Here is a 27,143-nt window from a genome sequence, read left to right as displayed (position 1 = left end):
AAGTGAATTATTCGGTTAATGCCAAAAAAGTGCTGTGTAAGGTCACCGTGACCTTGGTCTTTTGCCACCAAGTTTAATCAGATCATTCTTGAGAACTTTGCAGTCTTTAAGTTCTGTTTAAGTATTATTTAAGAAATACCACGTTTGCTAGAATTAGACAAACAGATGGATGGACAGATGGGCAATCTGAAAACATTATGTCTTAAGCATTGAGGCATAATAAAAGAGCAAAAAAAAGTGAGACTAAAAAATGCAGAAGTAGATAGATTTAGTTTACTCTCTGGATGGTTGCCTTTCATACTTTAAAATCACAAGAACAAAGAAATTATCCTTGTGTGAGTTAAGTGTAAGTTAAGACAAATAATTTGGAAACTTTAAATGAAAATGAATTGCATTCATACCGCTTTACATTTCCATTTAGCATACATCGAGGTGAAACCCTAAACTTTCCCTCATATCTAAGAATCCTCCTTTCAGAGTTCCAACCTGTTCTCATTACAGGAAGACGAAATATGTAGGAGGTGCAGTAATGCTGGAGAAGGCTGAGGGTGAGAGCGAAGGAGTGGGAGAGAAAGAGAAAAGGGAAATGAAAGGGAGGAGGAGGAGAAAACTGACAGACAGCAAGCTGTCACTTTTGTTCCTCAGAGAGAGGGCTTGGTTTGACATCATTCGAGAGTAAAGCTGCCAAGTTATATGCAAAGAAGTGGCGACAGATGACAGTCTTCTTGTGACTGGTTTGTTATAAAGAAGCAATTGTCAGTATTGAGGACATGTGCTGAAATTACCAGTTGTGCCAATCAAGCTTATATGGTATTTGAGAGTGGAAAAAAAATGAAATGCAAGTGATTACAAACAAAATTCAATGACAGACTGTTAAATACATTTGTTCGTCAAGGGGGAAATGTTTGATAAGGAGATTCTGGGGCTTTGGAGATAATGACAGATACTTCTGATGTTCATGCTGTATCAGTTCTTTATGTTGGAGATGTATTAGAGTAACTTTGGCAAATGACTGGTGGTGTACTTTATCCAGACACTTCATAATTTGTTTTGAGCAAGTGTTTTTCTCTCTGGCTAGATGAATTAGGTTTGTGTCATTTTGTAGCTCCATCTGTTAAGTTGGACCAAAGTCACATAAATTGTGCACATACTATGCTTCACACACAGGCATGCATTAAGAATAGAGCGGTTCTGAAACAAACACAAACACACACTGAAAAGAAACTGAAAGAAATTGAGTAATCCAAGCACTTAAATCTTTTTCAAAGCAGCCTAAATGATCAGATTTACTTACTATGTAAGAAAAAAGGTGAAATAGAGCAACTTTACTTCTACAGTGGATTTTTGTATCTGCTTATTTATTCTTATTTTTTCCCGGTTAGATTGTTTTGGCAATCAGATTCTAGAGTACTTTGCAATCTTTAAGTCATGTTTAAGTATTCTTTAAGAAATAACGTGTTTATTAGAGTTGCACAGACAGATGGATGGAGAGATGGGCAATATGAAAACATTATGTCTAATTTAGAGATGGACCGATCCGATATTACGTATCGGTATCGGTCCGATACTGACCTAAATTACTGGATCGGATATCGGAGAAAAATAAAAAATGTAATCCGATCCATTAAATATCACGAAAGCACCTCACAAAACTTGCAACACGCCGTAACTCGCCTCAGAACGTCGGAGCAGTATGCATCACGTGATAGAGCAGCTGTGGCATGCGGGACCTGTCGGTGGTCTGGATAGCATTTGGAGCTTCGCTAGCAACCTGGCATTTCATCTCCGACAAAGTTATCCCCGAGAGAAGTAAAGCAAGTGTGTAAGTCCATCTCTGAATGTAAAGCATTCCTGCGTTAAGCTTAACGAGCGACTGTAATGTTCTTATTCCTCTATGAATAAAACATCAAGAATTGCTCCTGGTGCTAGCTTCAGCTAGCTGTTTATTATTCTTTCTACCACGATAACTTCTTCTTCTACTCTGTATATCTTATTGATTCCAGAGCGCCCCCTGTGGGTAGCTTCAACAATAGCAACTATCATTACATCCCCTTTCCAAACAGGTTGGTGTTATAATAAGCACAATTCCAAAGAGAACTGTTACTCTGTAACATCTGAACATTCTTGTCTAACATTCAACATGTTATAAATTGTGCAACAAACTACATTCAGTAGTGTTCTCTTTTTTTTTTATAACCAAAAGTTGTAGCACAAGTCAAACAAAATAAATCCAAATGTATACCTTACATCTTCCAGAATGAGCCAAATGAATCCCATACAGCCCTCGAGCACACTAGAACTCTTCACCTTTGACAACTTAAACAGTCAATAACACATTATAACTCAGTAGGTCTCAATTAAGTGTGAACAATTACTATTCTAAATGAATTATTATCCGTTATTTACTTGTGATTTATTATTATTATTTTTTAACAATTCTTTACCACAACAGTTCACACTTGTTCTATGAGCCTCTCTGTAGGTTTCTTAGGTCTGGTAGACCTTCTCAGTATCTCAGACATTGGGGAAGTTGAAGGAGGCTCACTGTGGTGCTCAACAGGGTTAGCACCTCGTTGTTCAGTTCCAGTCTCTGTGTCCTGATGTTTAACATCCTGTGTCTTTAACAGACTTCTCCAGTTTCTTCTTAACACTTGTCCATTCTCTGTCTGAACAGCAAACGATCTGGGCCCTACTTCGCTGAGAACTGTTGCTTTTTTGTCCCAGAAATCTGGACCTGCAATCCTCACAACATCTCTTTCCTGAAGAGATTCCAGACGCCTTGCAGTTTTGTCATAGTTCATTTTCTGTCTGTGCTTGAGTTTCATCCTTTTGTCGGTCAGCTTGTTGTCATGTGCATTGTCATTTTCCTTGGAAATGTGTGGAAGTGTGGTGCGGAGCTTGCGATGCATGAGTAGCTCAGCAGGTGATGCCCCACACTCCAGGGATGAAGCTCTGTAGCTTAGCAGAGCCAGGTAAGGGTCGGTCTTACTGTCTCTTGCTTTTTTGAACAATCTCTTTACTATTTGGACTCCTTTTTCTGCCTGTCCATTCGCTTGGGGATACAAGGGACTAGAGGTGATATGTTGAAATCCATATTGTTTTGCAAAGTCACTAAATTCTCTACAGTCATATTGTGGACCATTGTCACTGATGACACACTGTGGAATTCCATGTCTGGCAAAAAAGCCCTTCATGTGTGTGATGACTGACTGTGCTGATGTACTGGAAAGCTGTGCCACTTCTGGATAATTAGAATAGTAGTCAATCCCCAAAACATAGTCCTTGCCATCCAGATGAAATAAATCCGTGCCTACCTTTTGCCATGGTGCAGTGGGTAGGTCTGCTGCCAGCATTGGCTCTTTTGTTTGTTTGTAGTGATGTTTGAGACATGTTTCACATTTCTGTATCATCTCTTCAATATCCCTGTTGATGCCTGGCCAGTAAACTGCTTCTCTCGCTCTCCTTTTACATTTCTCCACTCCAAGATGTCCTTCATGGATACGCTGAAGCATGTCTTTCCGCATGGATTGCGGTATGACAATCTGGTTTTGTCTCAGCACCAGCCCATTAGCCATGCATAAATCAGCTCGCACAGAGTAGAACCCTGGACAGACTCCTTTTGACCACCCATTCTGTATAAGGTGGGATACTTTCTGCAGCACTGGATCTTTTGTCGTCTCCTGTACAATTTGCTGCAACATGACATCTGATGCTGGGAGTGAGGCAGTTACCATGTTTACATGTGTTTCAGCCTCCTCGGCTGTAGCGCTGACTAACCTGTCACCACTTGGTGCTGGCGCTCGGGATAAAGCATCCGCAAGTACGATATATTTCCCAGGCGTGTAGATCAGCTCAAAATCATAGCGCTGCAACACCATCATCATGCGCTGAATTCTGGGTGACATGTCGTTGAGGTTCTTTTTTCTGATCGAGATGAGAGGTTAGTGATCAGTCTCTGCTGTAAAGGTTGGTAATCCATATACATAGCTGTGAAATTTTCCACACCCAAACACTAAGCCCAAAGTCTCTTTTTCAATTTGAGCATAGCGTTGTTCAGTTTCTGTCATTGATCTGGACGCATATGCTACAGGTTGCCACTTGTCTTTGTTCCTTTGGAGCAGAACTGCTCCCAAGCCATCTTTTGAGGCATCTGTTGAAATTTTTGTTGGCTTTGATGGATCAAAGAATGTCAAGACCGGCTCTGTAGTTACAGTTTCCTTCAATTTTTTCCACTCTTTCTCATGCCGGGCCGTCCACTCGAACACTGTGTTGTGCTGTAGCAGCTCCCTTAGGCATGCTGTCTTGGAGGTAAGATTAGGAATGAACTTACCCAGAAAGTTGATCATCCCCATTGCTCGCAAGACACCTTTTTTGTCAGTGGGTGCTGGCATATCCAATATGGCTTGTACCTTTGACTGATAAGGTTCCACCCCTTCACTTGTAACCTTATCTCCCAGGAAGGTCATCTCTGAAACACCAAAGAGGCACTTGTCTCTATTCAGTTTAAGTCCATTCTTGTTAACTCTCCACAAAAGTTTCTCCAGCCTTTCATCATGTTGTTGCCTTGTATTTCCCCAGACTACGAGGTCATCTATGTAGACTCTGGTGCCTTCCAGCCCTTCGATCAGGGACTCCATTGCCCTGTGGAAGATCTCTGGTGCTGATTTAATTCCAAATGGGAGCCTCAGGAAACAGTAACGCCCAAATGGCGTGTTAAAGGTAGTGTACCTGCTGCTTTCTGGGTCTAGCCTCAGCTGCCAAAATCCATGTGATGCATCCAGTTTGCTAAAAAACTTAGCTCCTGCCATTTCACTCATTATTTCCTCTCTCTTAGGGATCTGATAATGCTCTCTTTTAATATTTTCATTTAGATCTTTGGGATCAAGGCAGACTCTTAAGGCACCTGTATTCTTTTTCTTGACACAAGTGATAGAGTTCACCCAGTCTGTGGGCTCTTCCACTCGTTCAATGACACCCATTTGAGTCATTCTTTCAAGCTCTTTTTTCAAACTTGTCCGTAATGGAGCAGGCACTCTCCTTGGGGCATGCACCACAGGCACGGCATCATCCTTGAGCTGGATTTTGTAGGTGTAAGGCAATGTTCCATGTCCTTTGAAGACTGAAGGAAATTTACTGATAATGTCTGAACTTCCTTCATGCCCTTGGTGTTCCTGTCTTTTGCCTTGTTTGGCTTCTTTCATGGTGTCAGTATTAATCTGATAGATCCTCTTTACTAGTCCCAAATCCTCAGATGTTTTATCTCCTAAAAGTGACTCGTGTCCATCAGGTACGATGGTGAACAAAATGTTATGCTGTTTGCCTTTTGCTGTCACTTTAAGTCTGCATCCTCCTTTTGTTTGTATTGGCTGGTTATTGTAGGCCCTCAGCGGCGTGACTTTCTCTGTAAATCTTCTAGGCTTCTCAGTCAGTGCCTTGAAATCCTTCTCGTTGATCAAGTTAGCTTTGGCCCCTGTGTCAATTTTAAATGTTACCAATGTCCCATTGACTAACAGTGGAGCAGTCCATTTATCATCTGTGACTGAACTAACACTTTGGCCAGTGTTATGTCTTGAAGACTGTGCATTGACATCTTCTTCATGTGACACCATCTTAATGAAAAATGTTTCACTTAGATCATCACTGTCATCTGTGTCTTCCTGCACAGTGTGTACTTTTTGTCCCTTGTTTTTGGAGAGACACATTTTTGCATAATGGTTTTGTCCTTTACATTTTGCACATTTTTTCCCATATGCGGGACATTGTTTTGGTCTGTGTTTCTCTCCACATCTCTTGCAAGTGAACATTTCATTGTCACACGTTCTGTTTTTGTTGTCGTTGTTTTTGAATTTACTCCATGGCTTTCTTTTAATCGACACTGCATTCACTGCCTCATTTTCCTGTTGCGCTGCTCCTTGAACAGGCTCTCTAAACGTCAGTACATGTTGTCGTGCTAGCTCACTGGCTTGACTTATCTTTATAGCACTTTCCAGCGTTAGTTCTGTTTCTCTCAACAGTTTCTCTCGGAGCTTCTTCTCATTAGTTCCAAACACTATTTGATCTCGTATCATAGAGTCTCTGAGATCACCAAAATTGCAGGACTGAGCTTTGATCTTGAGGTCTGTGAGAAAATTATCAAATGACTCACCCTGATGCTGTAAGCGTGAGCGAAAGACGTATCTCTCGTATGTTTCATTTTTCTTTGACAGACAGTGCTCGTCAAATTTCTTCATGACTTCATCAAAGTTATCTTTGTCCTCGGGCTGAGCAAACACAAAAGTGTTGAAGACCTCTATTGCTTCTGTGCCGGCGATGGTGAGCAGCATGGCTATTTTCCTTTCATCTGCCCGTCGATCCACTCCGACAGCTGCAATATACAGTTTGAACTGCTGTTTGAAAGTCCTCCAACTTGCATCCACGTTTCCAGTCAGTTTCAACGGACTTGGCGGTTTTATTGCATCCATCTTGTTGCGTTGCTTCTTTTTCTTAACCCGACTCCTGGTACCATGTAATGTTCTTATTCCTCTATGAATAAAACATCAAGAATTGCTCCTGGTGCTAGCTTCAGCTAGCTGTTTATTATTCTTTCTACCACGATAACTTCTTCTTCTACTCTGTATATCTTATTGATTCCAGAGCGCCCCCCTGTGGGTAGCTTCAACAATAGCAACTATCATTACAGCGACTGCCTCTCGCTCTCCGGCTGCTACTTCAATCGTGAAACTGCTAATGATCAGCTGATCGGCTTTTCTGTCGTGAGTCTCTCTTGTTTGTTTTTGGTCCACTTTGCGCCAGAAAGAGGAAACCAGCGGCTGAACAACAGCAGCACGTTTAAGCTTGATCAGCTGTTGTTAGAATTTATTTAATATTACTTTCTACACCAGGATCTTTTTCTACGTAGCTGACGGCTGGTAACTGTGCAGGGGCGGATCTAGCAAAGTTTAGCCAGGGGGGCCGATAGGGCATTAACTGGGAAAAGGGGGCACAAAGACATACTTTTCTTTCTTATTCTCATTTAAAATGTCGAGCTTTTAATAAATAATTATCTGACACCCAAAGTTTTAATTTGATGTAAAATGAATAGAAGTCAATTACTGTATATAGTGACTATTAAGTCTAATATATATACCCTAGTAAGCTATAGTACATTTTCCTTTGGGAAGGTACCATCTGTGCAGTCTGCAATTTTGTTGAAGAAAGATGTTGAATCTATTTAATATTTCTTGAAAAATAATTGATTTCTGTGCATTTTTTTTTCACACTGCATCAAATTAAGGTTGATTACGTTGATTAAGCATCATGAGGTGGAGCGTGAGGGGTGGTTCCCTATTTTTTATTTATTTATTTTTGTTGTTGCTGGGAGTTGGAACCCTATTAGTTAGGTTGCTTAATATTTACGCTAAGTACTCTTTAAAATACCAGAATAGGGAGGATGGTGTAGGTCTAAGTTTATTAGATTGATCAGTATTGCTGAACTATGAAATATTTTTTTTGTATACAGGTATAACAGAATAGCTTTAGTGTAGTTGTTGTTTTAAACTTGAGTATGAACTTATACAAAATGCAGCAAGATATTTTAAAAAACAGTTTTGTTGATTAAAAAACACTATATCGGATTCATATCGGTATCGGCAGATATCCAAATTTATGATATCGGTATCGGTATCGGACATAAAAAAGTGGTATCGTGCCATCTCTAGTCTAATTATGCTTTATTATTTATTCCTATTTTATTTTATTATTTTTTGTTGTTGTTGTTTTTTGGCAGTGAGATTGTTCTTGAGTACTTTGCAATCTTTAAGTCATGTAAATTGTTTTGGCAATGGCAAACTCAATGTGCTTAACACAGAAGAACATAAAAACCTGTGTAGGTTTACAATGCCAAAGGCAGTGAAAACATGTGCTGAGTGTAGGCCTGTGTTAATAAAAAGGTTTCTAGTCTGTTTTTAATGTATGCACAGATGTAATTGATTTCAGGTCAGCAGGCAGCTTGTTCCGAAGAACAGGACAGCAATAACTGAAAGCACCTTCATCACGCTTAGATCTAATTATAGGAACCGTTTAAAGATCTGCCCTGATGACTTGAGAGATCTGACTGAACTGTAGATAGTGTGTTTGCATCTTATCTTCCTCTCACAGCAATTTTTCCTTTATTCTTTAGGTGTCAGAGCGCTGTGACTATGTGTATGTCAATGGAAAGGAGACAAGAGGAAAAAACAGGGTGATGCTTAACTTCACCTATAGTTTTCTGAATGCACAACTCGAGATGAGCGTATGGATGCCCCGCCTGCCCTTGCTAATTGATGTGGCTGACCCTGAGCTCAGTCAGATTAAGGGTTGGAAGGTCCCTGTTAGTATGGGCAATAGGAGGTAAGTCATGACTGTCTGTTGTGTCTATGTTGTTGCATGTTGTAATAAAAAAAAAACACATCATCACTTTCATCACTTCAGAAACTGACTCTGATGGGCCGAGGGGGCTTTATCCCACATCTGTATATCACAAGAAAAGTTGGCAACTTAAAAAAATCACAAGAATCAAAAATCTAAATTTCTCTGTGTAGGTCATAAACCTGAGAAGTTCTTAACAATCCCTTTATGACAATCATATTTTTCATTTGGTTAAAAAAATAAAAAAATAAAAATGGAGACCACCTGAAATTGGCTCAGTAATGATGGTGCAGACATATGAAGCATAATGCAAGTGCAGCTGCATAATAAGTGTCTAATAATTCACTGGACTGGTCTACAGGGGGGGAAAAAGTACTTATACTGAATAAGGAATGACTAATAATTTTGAGCATTACAGAGCTTGAGCATATTCCTGAGGGTGTAAAGAGATATAGTGTACAATGATCTGTGCAGTGCAGCGTGAGTTGTACAAGATGATCCTAATAAAAATATTTAAATTAATGATCTTTCTGCTAATATGATTTCTGCTGATTAAAATAGAACTAACCCTTTTCAATATCAAAGATCAGTGAAGCACAGTGACTAATTTACATTTAATAATAGCTTTTATAATTATGATTTACTGTGATCATATTTATAGTGACTATGTTGAAGAAACAATAGAGCACTGTTGTGTTTATAAAGTGAACAAGATTTAGATTGTTCCCTGCGCCCCAGTGTTTACCATCTTTGTCTTTGAGCCAAGATATACATTCATGAATTATACTGTGGAATGAAAGCAGCGGTTACATGAGCTAGCAGATGACATACACGTCATGATTTGTTGCAGTGAGTAATGAGTGATAGAATCAGTCGTCACAGTTAGAGCCCCAGTTTGCTGTGAAACTCAATGTGCTTAACACAGAAGAACTTACCTTACCTATTCTGATGCTTTCAGAATAGGTAAGGTAAGTAAGTTTAAGATTATATGGATATCGGTATTGTCACCTTGGATGGAAGGGTGAGCCCAAATCAGTCTGTGTGGTTTGATATGATGTAGGTCATATGGCATGGCTTTCATAGGCACCAACTCAACCATCAGGACACTCATGGTGTTGGCCCAACTTCTTATGAAGACAGTTTTTTAAAATTTGTTCTTTTTTCAGTAATAGTGACGCCGCTTTCAAAATGGCCATGTTTACTATTTTTGAACTGGAAAACATGTTATGTAGTATGTAATGATGAAATATGTCAAAATAATGTCATTCATTATTGCAACAGGGGTAGTTATGGTGTATATATCATGTGTACAAACACTTTTTAATTTATATTTATGGGTTTTTTTTGTTTTGTTTTGTTTTTTTTGTTTTTTGCCTGTCCCATTTGGTTCTTTAGCCGTCAGAATTGTTGTCTGAAGACCAACAAAGATACCCAATGGATTTATTTTGCCAAATGGATCATCGTGGCATTGCCGTATTGGTCCATTTGATCGACCTTTGTTTTTATTATTTATTTTATTTTCAGTTGTTACAGACGGGACAGACATGAGTGAGGGATAGGAAAGGGAGAAAGAAAGAGGAAAAGAAAAACAGAAGGGGAGAGGGACAGTGAGAAAGGGGGAAAAAATAATAATAAAATCTCCTGGATCACCTGTTGAGAGAGAGAAAGAATAGAAAACAAGCAAAAAAAAAAACCAAAGCAACATACTAAACACAACATCATCGCATTAATCTAGCTAAGTGTAAACAGCAGTAAATACTAAATATTCAATGTTGTGCAGCACGCAGGACCGACAGCGCACAATGTGCTTTGAAGTAGTAGCCAAGAAAGGTGTAATTTAAGTCTACGAACAGTGAACACCCGTGTGCATACCTGTGTGGATCAGCGCGCTTGTATTCAAATGGTTTCCACATGTAATGGTCTGCAAGAGGATGTAGAGAGCCATAGCCCGGTCCCCCAGGGCATGAAGCAGGCATGGAGGAGATCCAGGCCCCAGACATCCAGAGGCCCCAGAGTGCGAGAGCCCAAGGAGGACCACCGGAGGGGCATCCGTGCCACCCTCATGGGAAGGGCTGAGGATCCCCAGACAAGGCGTCACCCAGTAGCCACCGAGCAGAAGCTAGAGGGGGCTGCACCGGCGTGCCCGCCGGCTCTGCTGGCAGCCAGCTGTGCCAGAGTGAACCAAGCTGCAGGCCCAGAGGCCTGAGGGCCACCCGCACCCCGGAGGAGGCCTGACCGAGCAACAGACGCCAGGCCCCGCCAAGTAGCCACCGGGAGTGAGCTGATACATACCTGAGCACCCAGCCCCGGACACCAAGAACCACCAATGCACCGACCCCTGAGGGCATCAGTCACCGGCAGGGAGTGTGGTGAGGGGAGATAGGCCTTGGAGGGCTATATTTATGTTTTCAATTAAAGAAAGCACTGTAAATGCTAACTAAGGAGTCTTAGAGAGTATTTCAACTCAGAAATACCTCACATTTCCTCACGTTAGCGTACCACCCACAGGGTGGCACTCTAACACAAATGCCCCCTGCTACCTAAGCAAGATCACATCAATCATTTCTTTCAAGCACATCACTGTGTGAAGAACGTGTGTTATGTGTACTTTAACAGGGGTGGCACTGGTTTATTAATGCTTTCATGGGTCAGTGTGCTTATGTGTACATTGACAAAAGTGCTATGGCTGACCTCTCACTTCCTGCAACAAACATGTCCTGACCTCCTGTTTCTGACGCCAGCAAATAGTGTCACCTTGGTTTAAAGTGCCGTCCTTTTGCTGATGTGGAATAAGAACCTGGGAGGGGATGGGGAAGGCAGGTTATAACTAAGCCAAGCCATTGGGCCACATCATGTTAACCTGTCAGCCCGTTTTCCTGCCAGACCGGCCATACCTCATTAAACCTAATGGGAACTGTCACTGTCACTCCACCCCCGGCCACCTGACCGGTAAAAAGAGGCAGGCAGAGCTTGAAAGAATAAGACAATATGAGGTGAGAGCAAGGAGAAGAGGGAGAGAAAAGCAGAGGAAGAAAGTTGGAAAAATTGATTACAAGGAAGTCCAATAACAAGTTTATGTTGAGAATATAGAATGAGGCAGACACACAGTGTGAGAGCGATGATGATGGCATAGCACAGGACGAAAAAAGAGAGAAGAAAAACTGATTTATAGGCGAGTGATATATACTAATGGAATATAAAGTGGAGATGGATGAGAATAATGTGTGTGTCTTGTGCCTTAACAGGAATAGTAAGACATACCAATAAGAAAATACAGCACAGACAGGCCAGTGGGATATTTACAGTATTTTAGAAATGTACATTTTTATTATTACAACAGCATTTCCAGTTGGTGTGTAAAAAAAAAAATCCTTTGCAAATGATTTAAACACTGCAATTAATTCAGAAAACAGAAGACAACAAGTAGCACAAAGGCACAAAGTTCAAATAGGGGCATGTTTACCACTGTGTTGCATTGCATTTTTTAAAATACTGTAAGCATTTGGGTCCATTTTTGTTTCATATGTGATAAAAATTCAAGAGAGCTCATATTTCTCATTCTACTTATTATAAATGGGTGACAGGTATAGACAGCAGGCAAGTTTAATATCCAAACACTTTTAATTAAGGTTGGTGTAATAACAGCAGAATGTGATTTGCCATTGACCTGCTTAAATTAGCAAGGCCTTTACTGAAAAAAGATCCTCCGAATGACAGGAAATGTTGCTCCAAATGTGCAGGTTACTCATGGCATGTGAACTGATGCATGCTGGTACCATAAGGGATGCTTGACTTGTGTGTTGATAACAGGTAAGCGGTCCCTCTTGTCTTTAGCCCTGAATGGCGAAAAAAGAATTTCAGGAAATGAAAATCTTTGATCCAAAAAATTGGCCGTTAGCAAACTAGGCAAGGAGGAGCTTCAGCTCTCTGCTAAACCTTTTTTCTTTAAGACTCAACCTCTTTTATAGGCCAAACAATACTGATTAAGGCAATTATTTGTGAGGTCTGGCAAGTATTGCAAATACTTGTCACTCTGAACATTTCTGGTGTTTGTATTTTACTGCCATCTTGGGTCTGGGCTAGGTGTGCACCTATTAGCACGCAAATAAAAACGGATTTCTGTAGTTGCTACCATTAAAGGATTATTTCTCCTTCATTCTTTTCCACCATGTTCAGATTTATCTGTGGGGGGTTGGTTGGCTTCTTTTTTTAGATAAATAAAAATAAAGGGCTGTATAAGCTCCACTTAAATAGGAGCAAGAGTGTAGAACAAATGCTTTACAAATATCCAGCTGTGAGTTTAAAAACATTGATTTTTTTTTAGGAAACATTTTCTGAGATGCCAAAATTGCAGAGTGTTTTCTGTGAGCCAAATAAATAGCAGGTACACAGAAAAATATCAGTTGCTCTTTTAAAGAAAATGAGAACACAAGCCGGGTGGCAGTTTCTCTCTGCAAGCTGTTTTTAAGGGATTTTTGAAAATAGTGGGAGGCTATTACTTTTGGAAAGTCAGGCGAACTTGCAGCAAAGCACACAGCAGATGATTTGACAGCAGTAAATACTTTACATCAGAGAGTTTCTACTTCATGGACACTAATGGTGACACAGAGTCCACAGAGAGCTCTCAGCGCTTTTTACCTCAAACACAGTCTGACATGGGTTTATGATATCCCTGCTCTTCAGGCTTGCCAGCAGTTGATCAGTGTTTTCCTCTTTTCATTCTTCATTAGGTACGAGAGGGTCACAGATGATAAGGATGGTGTCGATCCAGTAGAGGGGAGGACAGAGACTGCTTGTGTTGCCCAGTACCAAAGCACCACTCTGCGCATCCTCACCCACTTTGTGGCTGACATCAGTGAAAGTAGAGGAGCCATGGAGGAAGATGTACTGGGCCAGCAGACCTTCCTGCTGGGCACCGACTGGCAGGTGGATGTGACACAGTTGGTGAAGGAGTCTCTGAGGGTGGAGGACCCAAAGGTTGCCCAGCTTCTGGATGACCAAGTCGTAATCGGGCTGAGCACTGGAAACACCAAACTACAGGTTGTATTTATGTATATTTTATCACAGTTTCTAAAGCAGAAGTTGTACTGCATGTCTCTGCAGTGTGGCTGTCAGGATTGTTTTGCCATGACTGATCAGTGGGGATTTACATGTTCATCTCATAGACCTAAATTGTAACTGTCACGGAAGCTGCAGTAACTAATGCTTGAATCAGCCATCGCAATACAGTCTTTGTTGTTACTAAGGAAACATGCAGCTTTACTCGATTAAATGACCTGACTGGCTTGGTTGTTTTGGCAGCCAAACAAAAGGTCACAAGTGAGCACAATATCAGACGTATTTGAACTGATAAACTGACATAGACGCAGCAGTAAAGTAACCTGGCAAGTGGATTAGGAAAATTACAATGAGAAGTCTAAAAGCAATAAAGCAAATCCATTCATCTAGACTCTTTTAATGCAAAGTATTTTGATTAGGTTGACATTGAAGTATTAGAAATGTATGAATTAAGCAAAGCACAAGCACGATGGACCAAAACAACTGAATAGAAAAAGTCGGACCACTGTTGACTCTGGTCTTATCCGTCTTATTGTCACAGTCAATATTACCCAACAGGGTTTCAAGTTTTTTCAAGCTGAAAAGCTCCAAACTGTGCTCAGCCGCTTTGCTTTGTCAATGCGGAGCAGAATGTGGCTTTCTAGTTTGTTTATAAATGCAGGGACAGGACACACATAGAAAGCATAACTTTAATTCTCCACTAAAGATACCATTAGTCTACTACATTTTTTAAAAAGTTAATGGTCATCTGCTCCAATATTAATGTTCAAAATGTTATTTGAACTTGTAAGCCACAGATAAATAATCATCATATTATCACATTTAAGAGGCTAAGTTATCCAATTTGGGGTCATGATAGATATAAAGATAGATATCAATCAGATAGATGGATAGAAAGTAAGACAGACAGACATAAAAGGTTAACAATAAGCTGATGAACATATGGTGAAGCAGTTATGGACTGAAAGAGTCTGTGCAGAGTATGGTAGAATGTTTATGTCTAAACGGAGTAAGATATAAAAACAACTATATTGATTGCAGCATGGAACAAACACTTAAGCCTATCATGAGTTGACAAAGAAACATGCCTTCATGGCACGTCTTGTAAAAGCTTGCACCTGTGCAGCCTCTCATTCTGTGACCCTTTCACCGTGTATCTCAGAATACTATTTATCCAATAAGGCGTTTCTCAGTATAGCACATGTTCTCACACACTAAATGAACATCAGTTGTTGAAGCAGTCGAATGGCGTTGTGAAACCTTCCATTTTCTTTTTAAATTCAAGGATATGTTCAATCAGCTATACTACAGTATTACTCTAAATCCACATGGGTTACTATTGTGCCACCACAACAGATCCGACCTTATTTATTTCACTTGTTAGTATCGTGGCTGCTAGTAGTATGTGAATGTGTGAGACAAGAACAAGTGCTTCTTTCACCGCTGGTCACAGGAAACTTTAAATTACAGATAAAGCGATATACAGTGGGGCAAAAAAGTATTTAGTCAGCCACCGATTGTGCAAGTTCCCCCACCTAAAATGATGACAGAGGTCAGTAATTTGCACCAGAGGTACACTTCAACTGTGAGAGACAGAATGTGAAAAAAAAATCCATGAATCCACATGGTAGGATTTGTAAAGAATTTATTCGTAAATCAGGGTGGAAAATAAGTATTTGGTCAATAACAAAAATACAACTCAATACTTTGTAACATAACCTTTGTTGGCAATAACAGAGGTCAAACGTTTACTATAGGTCTTTACCAGGTTTGCACAAACAGTAGCTGGTGTTTTGGCCCATTCCTCCATGCAGATCTTCTCGAGAGCAGTGATGTTTTGGGGCTGTCGCCGAGCAACACGGACTTTCAACTCCCGCCACAGATTTTCTATGGGGTTGAGGTCTGGAGACTGGCTAGGCCACTCCAGGACTTTCAAATGCTTCTTACGGAGCCACTCCTTTGTTGCCCGGGTGGTGTGTTTTGGATCATTGTCATGTTGGAAGACCCAGCCTCGTTTCATCTTCAAAGTTCTCACTGATGGAAGGAGGTTTTGGCTCAAAATCTCACGATACATGGCCCCATTCATTCTGTCCTTAACACGGATCAGTCGTCCTGTCCCCTTGGCAGAAAAACAGCCCCATAGCATGATGTTTCCACCCCCATGCTTCACAGTAGGTATGGTGTTCTTGGGATGCAACTCAGTATTCTTCGTCCTCCAAACACGACGAGTTGAGTTTATACCAAAAAGTTCTACTTTGGTTTCATCTGACCACATGACATTCTCCCAATCCTCTGCTGTATCATCCATGTGCTCTCTGGCAAACTTCAGACGGGCCTGGACATGCACTGGCTTCAGCAGCGGAACACGTCTGGCACTGCGGGATTTGATTCCCTGCCGTTGTAGTGTGTTACTGATGGTGACCTTTGTTACTTTGGTCCCAGCTCTCTGCAGGTCATTCACCAGGTCCCCCCGTGTGGTTCTGGGATCTTTGCTCACCGTTCTCATGATCATTTTGACCCCACGGGATGAGATCTTGCGTGGAGCCCCAGATCGAGGGAGATTATCAGTGGTCTTGTATGTCTTCCATTTTCTGATGATTGCTCCCACAGTTGATTTTTTTCACACCAAGCTGCTTGCCTATTGTAGATTCACTCTTCCCAGTCTGGTGCAGGTCTACAATACTTTTCCTGGTGTCCTTCGAAAGCTCTTTGGTCTTGGCCATGGCGGAGTTTGGAGTCTGACTGTTTGAGGCTGTGGACAGGTGTCTTTTATACAGATGATGAGTTCAAACAGGTGCCATTCATACAGGTAACGAGTGGGGGACAGAAAAGCTTCTTACAGAAGACGTTACAGGTCTGTGAGAGCCAGAGATTTTCCTTGTTCGAGGTGACCAAATACTTATTTTCCACCCTAATTTACGAATAAATTCTTTACAAATCCTACAATGTGAATTCATTGGGGTTTTTTTACCTCTGGTGCAAATTACTGACCTCCGTCATCATTTTAAGTGGGGGAACTTGCACAATCGGTGGCTGACTAAATACTTTTTTGCCCCACTGTATGAAAGAAGCTTGTGTTAATTAAATCAAAATGCAGAGAAAGTTTAAATAGTCTGCAGCTATCCAGCTGTCCATTTTAAGTCAACGTTGTTGCCTGTGTGCTATCAGCTTATGTATTTTTAGTGTAGTGCTTGGCATGCCATGCTGGTCAGGTCAAAGTTTATGGGCTTCATCGAGTGAAATCATGTTAAAGCTTAGTGTAGTAGGTGGACAAATGACAGAATCAGCTCCATAAGCCCAACAGTCAGCCTAATGATGTCATGGTCCTGGGTCGTGCGACCCAGTGTTTTGAGTTTTAGTCTATTTTGATGTTTATTGTTTGTTTAGGTTCATTAAGTTTTTCTAGCTCATTTGTTATTGTATTACCCTTGTGTTAAGTCTCCCTTGCCCTTCATGTGTTTATGTCTGTGTGTCTTATATTGTCAAGTTCATGTTATCGTTTCTGTCATCTTCCCCTGTAGTCGGTCTCCCTGGTTCGTGTGCCTACCCGTTATGTGTCATGTCTGTGTGGCTCTTGTTGTCTAGTTCGTTTCATATCTGTCTCCGTGTTTCCTGTTTTATTTTGAAAGAGTCTGTTCTTTGTTCACTGCATTTAGTTTACTCTCCGCTGTGTTGTCATTATGTTTCATTCTGGTCAGCTGTGTCCCCATGTGTCTCCACTTCCCCTGATCACCTCATGTGTGTATTTAGTCCTCAGCCTTGCTGTGTTCAGTGTTGCGTCGTCTGTGTTCTCAACCACCATGTTTGCATTCATAGTTTTCTGTGGGATCATAGTACCAGTTTCCCAGTTTAGTTATAGTTTAGTTTCATCACTGTGCTTTTGCCTTGTTTGACCTCCATGTCATCAGCCAAAATAAAGGCTCGCTTTTCGTTTGAACTCAGTTTCGTGTCTTCGCCCATGTCTGCACCTGAGTCCTCCACACACTCTCCACTCGGTCTGCCACTGTGGATCGTGACAAATGAACTACTGGTGGTGGTATTCAAGCCTTTTTATGTTTTATTTTCTCTTAAAATCAGCACAACCTATTTCAGCATCATGCTTTCTATGACTTGTGCTTCTCATTATAGGTCCATAATTTGTTGGACAAAGAAACAATTTTTCTCATTTTATCACAGTGGATTTTAAATCAAAAAATCAATTGAAGTGCACTTCCAGCTTTAATTCAAGGTTTTTTTCCTGTGGAGATATTCTTATCCATGGTCTCCCATTTTCAGGGGCTCAACATTAATCGGACATACAAACATAAATTCAAAACATGAGGATTATTTTTAAGACTTGGATCAAAGTCCTTTGTAGTCAATGACTGTCTGAAGTGTAGAACTCATGGACATCACCAAATACTGTTTACTCCCTTGAAATTTTCTGCTAAGTCTTTACTGCAGCCACTTTCACTTCTCTCTCTCAGCCTTCAGTTTTGTCTTCAGTAACAAAAATACATTTTATGTCTTTGCCTTGACTAACCCTTGGGTTGCATTTGGCTGAACCGTAGAAGATTATAATGTTGTACATTTCAGAAAATCTCATTCTACATCTATCAGCAGTCACATCAATGCTATTGAGTCTTACATGTCCATCCCATAACATTGTCTCCGCCGTGTTAGACAGGTAATGAGGTATACTACAGTTGCTCTTTTCCTTTTCTGTACTTTTTCCTTCCTTCACATTATTCTGGCACAAGTTAATTTTCATTTCATTGTGTTTTGTTGGGAAACCGGTGGTTTGCACCTTACTCTGGATTTCCATTTATTAAGGTTTCTCTTGATTGCAGACATTGCAAATGAATTCCTACCTCCTCTCAAGTGTTCTTCACTTGGTTAGACTTGGTTAGATCTCATGAAGTTGCTTTTCTTAACCATGGAAATAAGTCTGTTGTAAATAATAACTTCGTTGTCTTCTGTAGTCTTTGAGGCCTTTTGGTGTTTATAAGCTAGTCAGTGCATTCCTTCTTTTCAATAATGTATTAAATTGTTCTGTTGGACACTAAAGTTTTTTTGCTAAACTTCTGATTTATTTATTTTATGTTTTTTTTTTTTTCCAACCTAGTAACAACCTCCCCTACTTGCACTCACATCTGTTAGGCTTTCATATTTAAAATTACATTGCAAAGCAATTAAATACAAATTCAACATTTTGAGTCAACTTTAGATATGCCTAATTAATTTGTCACATCTCACCTGACCATGAAACCGCTTTTCAGTCAACCGTCCTATCCGGTCGTTAAGTAATGACGTGACGAATCCTACTTCCGGGCCTAAAGTAGTCTGCGTTTAATATGGCTTTTGTGTTGTTAACATGTTTAATGTTATGTATTTTCTTCTATTTGATCTCAAAAAGCTCCTAAAACAGTCAGTGATCCCTGTTGACCTCCCTCAGCTTTTATTACCGCTAATCATTTATTTAAGCTCAGTTTTAAAACCTTAGCATGTAACTACAGCCCAGCCCATGCAGCAGTATATGAATGACTAACCTCGTATTGTGGATGGATTATCTCAGTTATTCTCCTGGCTGAAGTTTGGTCCTTTTACAGCATCCTGCCATGCAATTACATTTGTTCCTGACCACCGAGAACACTCACGTTAACTTTTATCAAGTGGAAAAAAAAGTTAGCTTGTTTATATTATGCTAACATAGCTGTGTCGCTAGCGGTCACGTAGCACATCATTATATACCAGCTAGCCAAACTTCAGTAACCCTACAAACGTCACTGCTGTTTAGTTTTCTGTCTTCATTTATGTTGGAAGTGATAACAGAGCTGTACGTTTTAATTTGTTTCCAAAACCCCGCAGTCAGGACATGCTATATTGTATTTAGATAGAAGCTAGCGAGCTAACTTCCTGCTAACTTCTAACTCCGTTAAATGTCATAAATTCCATTTTCATGGATGCCTGGATGTTAATCTCAATTGTTACACCTGGTAGAGCAGAACGCTGATCATTTTATTAAAGATGAAAGACTTTAGACAGTTTTTCAACTCTCAGTAATGCCATAGTGATCGTTTGATATATGGACCTGCAGCGGAGTTTAGACCCAGACACGGCTAGTGACGTCAGACTTAACGACTGGATTAATTCTGAGCTTCCAAAAATGGGGAACTGTGTATATTGTATGTGCATGTGTGTAATTCCTAAAGTGTTAATGGAAAAGTTTTGTGAAACCCTTTGAATTGAAACTAAAAGTCTGCACTACAAATTGATTGTTTGATTTAAAATACACTGTGGCAGTGTACAGAGGCAGAACTGCAATTTTTGGTTTGTTATATTGGTTCATTCCCAACATCTTAAATGCAATTTTAAAAATAGTATTTATACAGGTGGACATATTGTAGTATTACACTAATAACCCGCAAGTGTAGCTTATTAGAGGAATGTGCAAGAGGAACATATACTCATTATTTTCAAACATTTTGTCTTTTTTGTTCTTCTACTGTTGATTTTATTCAGATATGTAAAAAGAAGATTGAAAAGCAAAGTTGCAATGGGTTTTTTTTTCTTTTCTTCGTAAATACACGAGCCATGGACCCTGAATAGGATAAGTAGTTACTCATAAATGGAAGCCCATTAAAAAATATACCCAAGGTCTTGTTAGACCTAGAAAGTAGCATTTACAGTTTTACATCTGACAATTGTGTAGATTGTTAAATCAGCCAATAGTCTAAATTAATTTAGGCCCATTCCACATAATAAAGTGCTGTGAGTATAACCTTTTATCTTTTCCAGTGCTACCATATGATAGAGTGGTAATACAGTTTCATTTAGATTCAGCTTTGAAGTATTATAATGGAAAACTTTGATTATGTGTAACTAAAGGCAAAGATTTCAAAAGGTCATTGATTCTAGAAGATTCTATATCAGGTAGGGAATTGGAAATGTGATCGCCGATATACACTATGCTGCAAGTTTGATAGTGTGGCAAAAGAAAGTAACAAATCCATTTAAGCACTGCCTTTCTCACATGTTATGGATAGAGTGCTTACATGCAAAACACATTAAGCTATTAACCTTTGCAAATGTGTTAGTTTGTAAGTCTGAGACTCATTGTGTGAGCCTCAGTAGATTTTATATATTAGTATCGGTTGCACCAGACTAGTTCCAGGTGCACATGGGATTTCAGGTTCATACAAGACAAGGCAGCTCTGACAGCTGTGAATAGATAGTGGTAAACCTGAAAGGAGTACTTAATTGCTCTCTCGAGAAAGAATGAAGGAATCTGTAAACTCTAGAGCCAGAATAAGGAAGGGACTTGACATCTCTGGAAGTCTTCTGGGAGACTCTCACGAATATGGATGTAGGCCAAAAGCAGTGTTTGCGGTTTCTCTAATGGTGTGAAGCAGAGACAGAACATTTCTAAAAAATGGACAAAGGAGACTGATGAAGGGGTTAGAAGAAGGGATCTGACTTCCATTACAGAACTGGGGGAAAGAATCTTGACATCCCAAGATGAGAGCAGTACAAAGTGTGGGCATTGTTAGTATGGAGTTGGGGTTTGGTGGAGAGGAGTATTGTTCCTTTTTGAGCGATGCTAAAATCACTTCTGACATCGTGTGGACAGCTCTATAGTAGGTTTATAGATTATACCTTTAGAGGAGAATGATACAGGTCATTCTTATCCTTCTCCAAAATGGACTTCTTCTTAACTTCTCAAACTTTGCCTTATATACCAATTTCCTTGCTTCTATTTTAATATCTTAAGTTCCTAGTAAGTATGCGTCATCTGCAAATCCGTTTTTATTTAATTTTATCGTAAAGTGGAATAAAATAGATCTAAGCATCCAATGTTGGAGGAAAAGAAAAGATAATGATGGTGGATTTACTTGAAGAATAAACGGCTGCTGCAAACTCTAAAATAATATAACAAACCAGCAGCTGTATTTTTTTTTTTTTTTGCTCATTTTGCTTTCCTTTTTGTCTGTAAAAAAAGAAAAACCCAGATTTCACATCAATTAGTGTGTATCTTTATTTTTATTATTCTTTATTTTTGAAAATATTCAACAATCTTCATATTTACCAGCTGTCTGGTTCTTTAATGTTTGCTTTTACATCAAAGATCAGGTTGATGCCTGTTTTGAGACCATGCTCATTTATGCTGTTTAACATTCAGATATCAGTTTCATTGTGTGACTAGCAATGCAAAGAAAAAATGCAAAGAGCTAAACCAAAGAGAAGAAAACATGGAATTGGTCTGTACAAATGAGGCAGTGATCTGTGCTGACAGTTCATTATGGCTGGTAAATGCAGCCATGTGGGGGCGGCAGGAGGAGAGACGGGAGCCCTAATTGGAGCGGATGGGAGGGATTCTCATATCATAACAATATCACAACTATTTACATGCTTACACCTCTGGCAACTCAGAGACTTAGAGAGTGTGCTATTAGGGAGGAGATCGTTTTTGCCATGTGAGTTCAGGAGCACTTCATGTGTTAGTATGTGCCTGTTTTTATAATCACAGAATATAAAATCATAAAATACGAAAGTTTAGGTTAAAGAATACAAAAGAATAGTATTTTCTTTCTCTACCAATCAAAAGCATACGTTTACTGCATTTTTTGTTCCAGGGCTGAAAAAGTATGATTTTTTTTGTGTGTTCAAGAAACTAAATCTGCTTTGACCACAATCATTCTTAAGTCATAATGGCTACGATGAAGCGCTTTTAGACCGTAGGAAGTTCTTATAATTGTGGAAGGAAGAGCCGCCTTTCTTCGTGCTTGCACTGCAGGATCTAAGAAACATCAAAGGCCTTAGAAGTCAGTTCTCAGGGCTTTTTCTGAGCTCCTAGCTCCCAGTACGTATTCTCCTGGCACACCAGGGACCTTTGATTGACACAGCATCAGACTGACACCAGCTCTTGCTATGATAAAAAAAGAAGAAAAAAAACAAACATTGGTAAAACATTGGACTGACAGTGAAGCCAAGGCTTTAATAAGACTATGTTGTGGAGGAAATACATCCCAACTGTGACACATACCAAATGCCAGACGGCTGTTACATAATTTCAAATGTTCCTACTGGTGATGTGAATACAAACAGAAAAATAACCCTTGAAGTTATGTAGTTCTTGGGGCGCTACCCTTAGGGCATAGTTCTCAAAGTTTTGATGACTTAGTGCCAATTTAGGAAGCCAACGTATAGTTGAGGGCTTCACAGGGAAGATAAATCATTAAAACATTTTTTTCTTTTGGTGTTTATAATGTGTCTGTTCATAGGATGGTGTTTTATGTTTGTAACTGTGGTTTTTGCTCTAGTTTATACTTTCCTAAGCATTAGCAAGGTCAGTTTTTCTATTCCTTTAGTAAGAAGTCAATTATATTTATTTATTCCAAAGTCAGGAATGTTTAGTGTGAGCTGTGGCTACAGTTGAAATCAACGATAAAATCTCCCTTAGTTTTATACTACTGTTTTTTTCTAATACAAAAACATGGACAAACAATGTCTTCCTGGCGACCAGGTTGTCACAAAATACTTTTATTCTGTGTCATTTGGGAGAGCAGTTTAAAACCATGCATTTTCAATATGTGGTGATTGCACATATATTGTACCGAATTAAATTTGATAACAGTTGGCGTACTCTGTAAATATGTATTCTGAGAAGGAACTACCTTTGCCAAAACTCCATTTAAATTCCAGGATTTAGCAGAAGGGCTGTGGGAAAAGACATCTGATCCTTTACGTTGACACCACTATAAACAACAAAATCCTAATGGACTACCATTAGTAACAAAGCAATAAGGGTTTTTTTTGTTTGTTTGTTTATGTGTTCCAGGTGCTGTCCCCTCTGACATCATCAGTCCTGGCTGAAAGGAGCATCAGAGTGGTGGATGATAAAGTGAGCGTGACAGAGCTAGGGGTGCAGTTGGTATCTGGATTAACTCTGTCCCTGCAGCTCAGCCCAGGCAGCAACAGGGCTATTGTTGCCACTGCAACAACACAGGAAGTTATTGAATCTCTCAAGCAGGTATGACTTCTATAATAATATATAATATAGGTAATATAGACATATAAACATTTTACATGGCAATTTGACTAATAACTGCTCATCCAACAGTAAGACTAGAGTGGACTTGTTGATGCAAAATTAGCATTTTTCTGTGAGTCTGATTTGGCTTCATATTTGGCTTTATGCTCAGCTCAGTCATAATAGCTTGCAAGTTTAGAAATGGATTAGGTTTATTACGAAGTCTATGGTATTCATTGTTGTTTAGAATTAATTCACTTTTCATATACAAAGCTTTCTCTTTGATTTGCATCTCTAACCATGGAACAGCTCTGTTATTCCTATAATTATAATTTCAAATGAAGGTAGGCTACAGTCTCTTTCCCTAGAAAGGATATTTAGCTTTCAGGAGAATAGTTTTGTATCCGTTCTATCCAATTGTTTCAATGAACCTTTGTTAACACTGACTTTTCTGTCCTCCATGTTCCTCTACTTTATTTTTTAGTGTCTGTTTTTAGTTTATGGTCCTTATGTATTAATAAGAATTGTGAAGAATATTATTTTTACTGTGTAACGTTGGGGTTTTTTTTTTGTTTGTTTGTTTTTTTGTTTTGATTTCTTAGGAGTCCCTCATCAGTGCTTGGCTTCATTTCAGTGACGGATCCATGACTCCTCTAGATAACTACAACCCTGCCCATTTTACCCTGGCAGCCACCTCATTGGATGAACAGGTTGTGGTGGTGCAGCAAAGTCCAGCATGGAAGTGGCCTATCATTGTTGCCAAAGGAGAAGGTCAAGGTTTGCTTGTACGTGTTGAAATGAGCCCATCAGAAATGTGCCAGAAGGGAAAACGACATACTGTTTTAGCCACAGGAATGGCGAGCACACATGTAAGACTTGGTCAAACAGAGGAACAATTCAGACAGCCAGGTGGCCGACGTACACGCCCTGACCCTCCATATTATGGCGGATCTATCTCTGACATGGAAACTGGGTTAAATAACCGTGGAGCCACTACCATCAGGGGCCATGTTCCAGTAAGGCCAAGTGGGGGCCGTCTTTCAGCAGAAGTTGGAGCAAGGGCTCCAAATGAATTCTCTGAATATCCCGATCAGGCCGAGCTGCCCCGGAGCCGCAGCACTGATGAGGACTTGTTGACCTCCCGACGAGGCCTGACGGACTTGGAGATCGGTATGTATGCCCTGCTGGGAGTTTTCTGTCTGGCCATTTTGGTTTTTCTCATTAACTGCATCTCTTATGCATACAAGTACCGTAGCAAGCAGTTCTCCTTGGAGGCTCCAGAGGCAATGCCTCATGCACATGACTGGGTTTGGCTTGGCCAAGAGGAGGGGCTGTGTCTCCAACAACAGCAGCAGGACGAACTGGGCGGTACCCTAGAAGAAGGTAGTCAGCTATTAAATGGAGGCCTCCAGCGAGGTAATACTGGTGGAGCAGGATGTAGCTCAAGTGGGAGGGATCACAGGAATGAGTCACTTAACTCACCCACCACCAAGAGAAAGAGGGTGAAGTTCACCACTTTTTCAAGTGTCAAGTCGAGTAATGGGTGTCCTGCCCTCAGCCCCTTAGCACTAGTGCAGACCAGTGAGATAAAATGGGTATGTCCAGACATCGAGCTCGGAGACTCAAAGGATCTTAGGAACTACATGGAAAAGCTTAATGAGAACGCAATTAAGAACATTGCATAGGGGGTACTGGGTGTTTTCATTGAACTAAAGAGAAACTCACCTGAATGCCTTCAGACTAACAAGGGAAGGAGGGTTACGAAGGAGAGGTGAAGAAGAGACTGAAGCCGCTGTTAAACTGTACACCTTACCATAGCAAGAGGATGGTGCATTCAGTTTTTTCATGAAAGTACTCAGAAAAGGTCGAGCTATGGACTACAAAAAGATACCACAACACCACAGCATCAAGAAGAAAATGTGAAATTAGTATTGTTGCTTAAATTAAATGTATGTTCTTTGTTTCTAGTTTTCTTTCCTACGCACCATCTACACCGCTTTGTTTTGTTTTTTCAAATCGCCATGTTTTAATATCACGTTTGTTGTAATTTTTGCGACTTTCTGTTATTTTTCTAGAGGCTTCTTTCCCTGTCAGAAATTATTGAATCTAGGAGAGTAAGGTTAAAAGAAATTTTGTATTGTAAATAAAAGTTTAATTTGGAAGGACTGTATGTATAGCAACATTTTTTAAAGTGATGTATGGTTTTGTTTTGCTTTAGTTTCTTTTCAGTTAGTTTTGTCTCCAGAAAGCAGATCCATGCATGATGTTATTTAAAAGGAGGCATGTGAGTCTGATCTGGTATGCAAACTGAAAATTTGTAGATAACTAATACCAGTACCCCTGGACACATGTCATTCACTGTGGGTGAGTTTAGCTTTGAATTCAATATGTTGATGTTGGTTTAAGAGATTTATTGGGCCCTACATTTTCCCTCCTTATATTGGTTTATGTAACCTCCTGTTGCATAGTTCACATTAAACTGACTTTTTAGGATTCAAAAGGACAAATTTTGATTAAATCAGAATAGTCAATATAAATATACTGACACAACCAAAAGTATCAAAGACAATCACATTTAAAAAAAATAAAAAAAAAATAAAAAATTCTTCATTATAATTTTCCCGTAAAACTTGTCCAGGTTTCAAGTTGTGTGGCCCAAATTAGGTGGACGTCAGAAAACACATTTACAGTGATTTTTCAAATTGCTGTATGACATTTTGAATCCTGTAAACTGTAGAAGAAAGCCCAAATCTGACCCTTTTGCTTTTTGTCATAAGCAGTATTAGTCAGTTCCAACATTTTCTACTGTATGTCTGTTTTAAAATTGGCTGGTGGACTAATTAAACCCTGAAGTTGACTCTTCCTTTTTTTTTTGTGGCTGTGTGATTTATTGGCCTAGCCATTGTTTTCCAATCTCAGTCCATCAAATACTGCTCTCACGAATAACCACAGAGACAGTGGCTTCATCAGATATCAAAACGATGATTGGTGCAGCTTTTGGAGTTCTTCACATTTCTCTTCAAAAGGCAAAAGTAAAAGATGTTTTTTGTTTGTTTGTTTTTTTATTTGTTTCACAAGTGAATACTGTTAAGATAATATTATATATTGGCTTTACACCGCACCGTGATTTGAAATAGACAAACCGAAAAAAATATAAACACAATAATATTTTTACCATCATAATGTCAGCCACGAGTTTTGATTCCATAATGTCTGTTTGTTTGCTTTGGAAGCATGGTCTTTGGAAGTAACCAAAGTTGGATGAGTTAGATGAGAGGAGAGGGTAGAGTGTGCCAAGTTAACAGCCAAAATTTGCAGAACTGGTCAGCCCTTTAAGCCCCAGGTAGGTTTTTTAATTTAAATTTTCATATTGAAAATTTTAAAAATAAATCAGTGAGGAACAGTGTGAGCAAAACTGTGAGACCAGATGGCTCAAACGCACCACCTTATCATTATTACCAGTCAAAACCAGGGTTTTAAAAGCAATTTTTCTTTTCCCCAAGCAAAACTACAAATTTGAGACTAAATGCAGGCCCTATGCTATTGAGCAAGTGATACCCATGTTGTTGTACCTGTTTAAAAAATGTTCACCTCCAGTCAAAGTGTCAGACTTTGCGACCTTCATATCACTGTGCTGGATCAGTTTTTACCACAGAGAAACGATTAGCAAGCTGCATCCACAGACACTATG

At 39.7% G+C, this 27,143-nt stretch overlaps 1 protein-coding gene across 1 annotated transcript in view; it reads left to right on the top strand.

The window, feature by feature from the left end:
- Positions 1–26,315, top strand: part of LOC146705698 (transmembrane protein 132C-like) — a 196,710-nt gene extending 170,395 nt beyond the window's left edge. Inside the window, exons 7-10 of the mRNA XM_085463479.1 lie at positions 8,159–8,367; positions 13,116–13,425; positions 23,261–23,452; positions 24,055–26,315. Of these exons, the coding sequence (XP_085319605.1) occupies positions 8,159–8,367; positions 13,116–13,425; positions 23,261–23,452; positions 24,055–25,137 (1,794 nt within the window). The 3' untranslated portion in view covers positions 25,138–26,315. The remainder of the gene's footprint in view (positions 1–8,158; positions 8,368–13,115; positions 13,426–23,260; positions 23,453–24,054) is intronic.
- The last annotated feature ends 828 nt before the right edge of the window (positions 26,316–27,143 follow it).

This window comes from Copadichromis virginalis, linkage group LG7 (assembly GCF_057382275.1).
Source record: "Copadichromis virginalis isolate Kocher_CV1m ecotype Utaka linkage group LG7, C_Virginalis_male_GT1.1, whole genome shotgun sequence".
Taxonomy (NCBI): domain Eukaryota; kingdom Metazoa; phylum Chordata; class Actinopteri; order Cichliformes; family Cichlidae; genus Copadichromis; species Copadichromis virginalis.
Note: the sequence above shows the minus strand (reverse complement) of the source record. Positions and strands in the feature narration are given on the sequence as shown.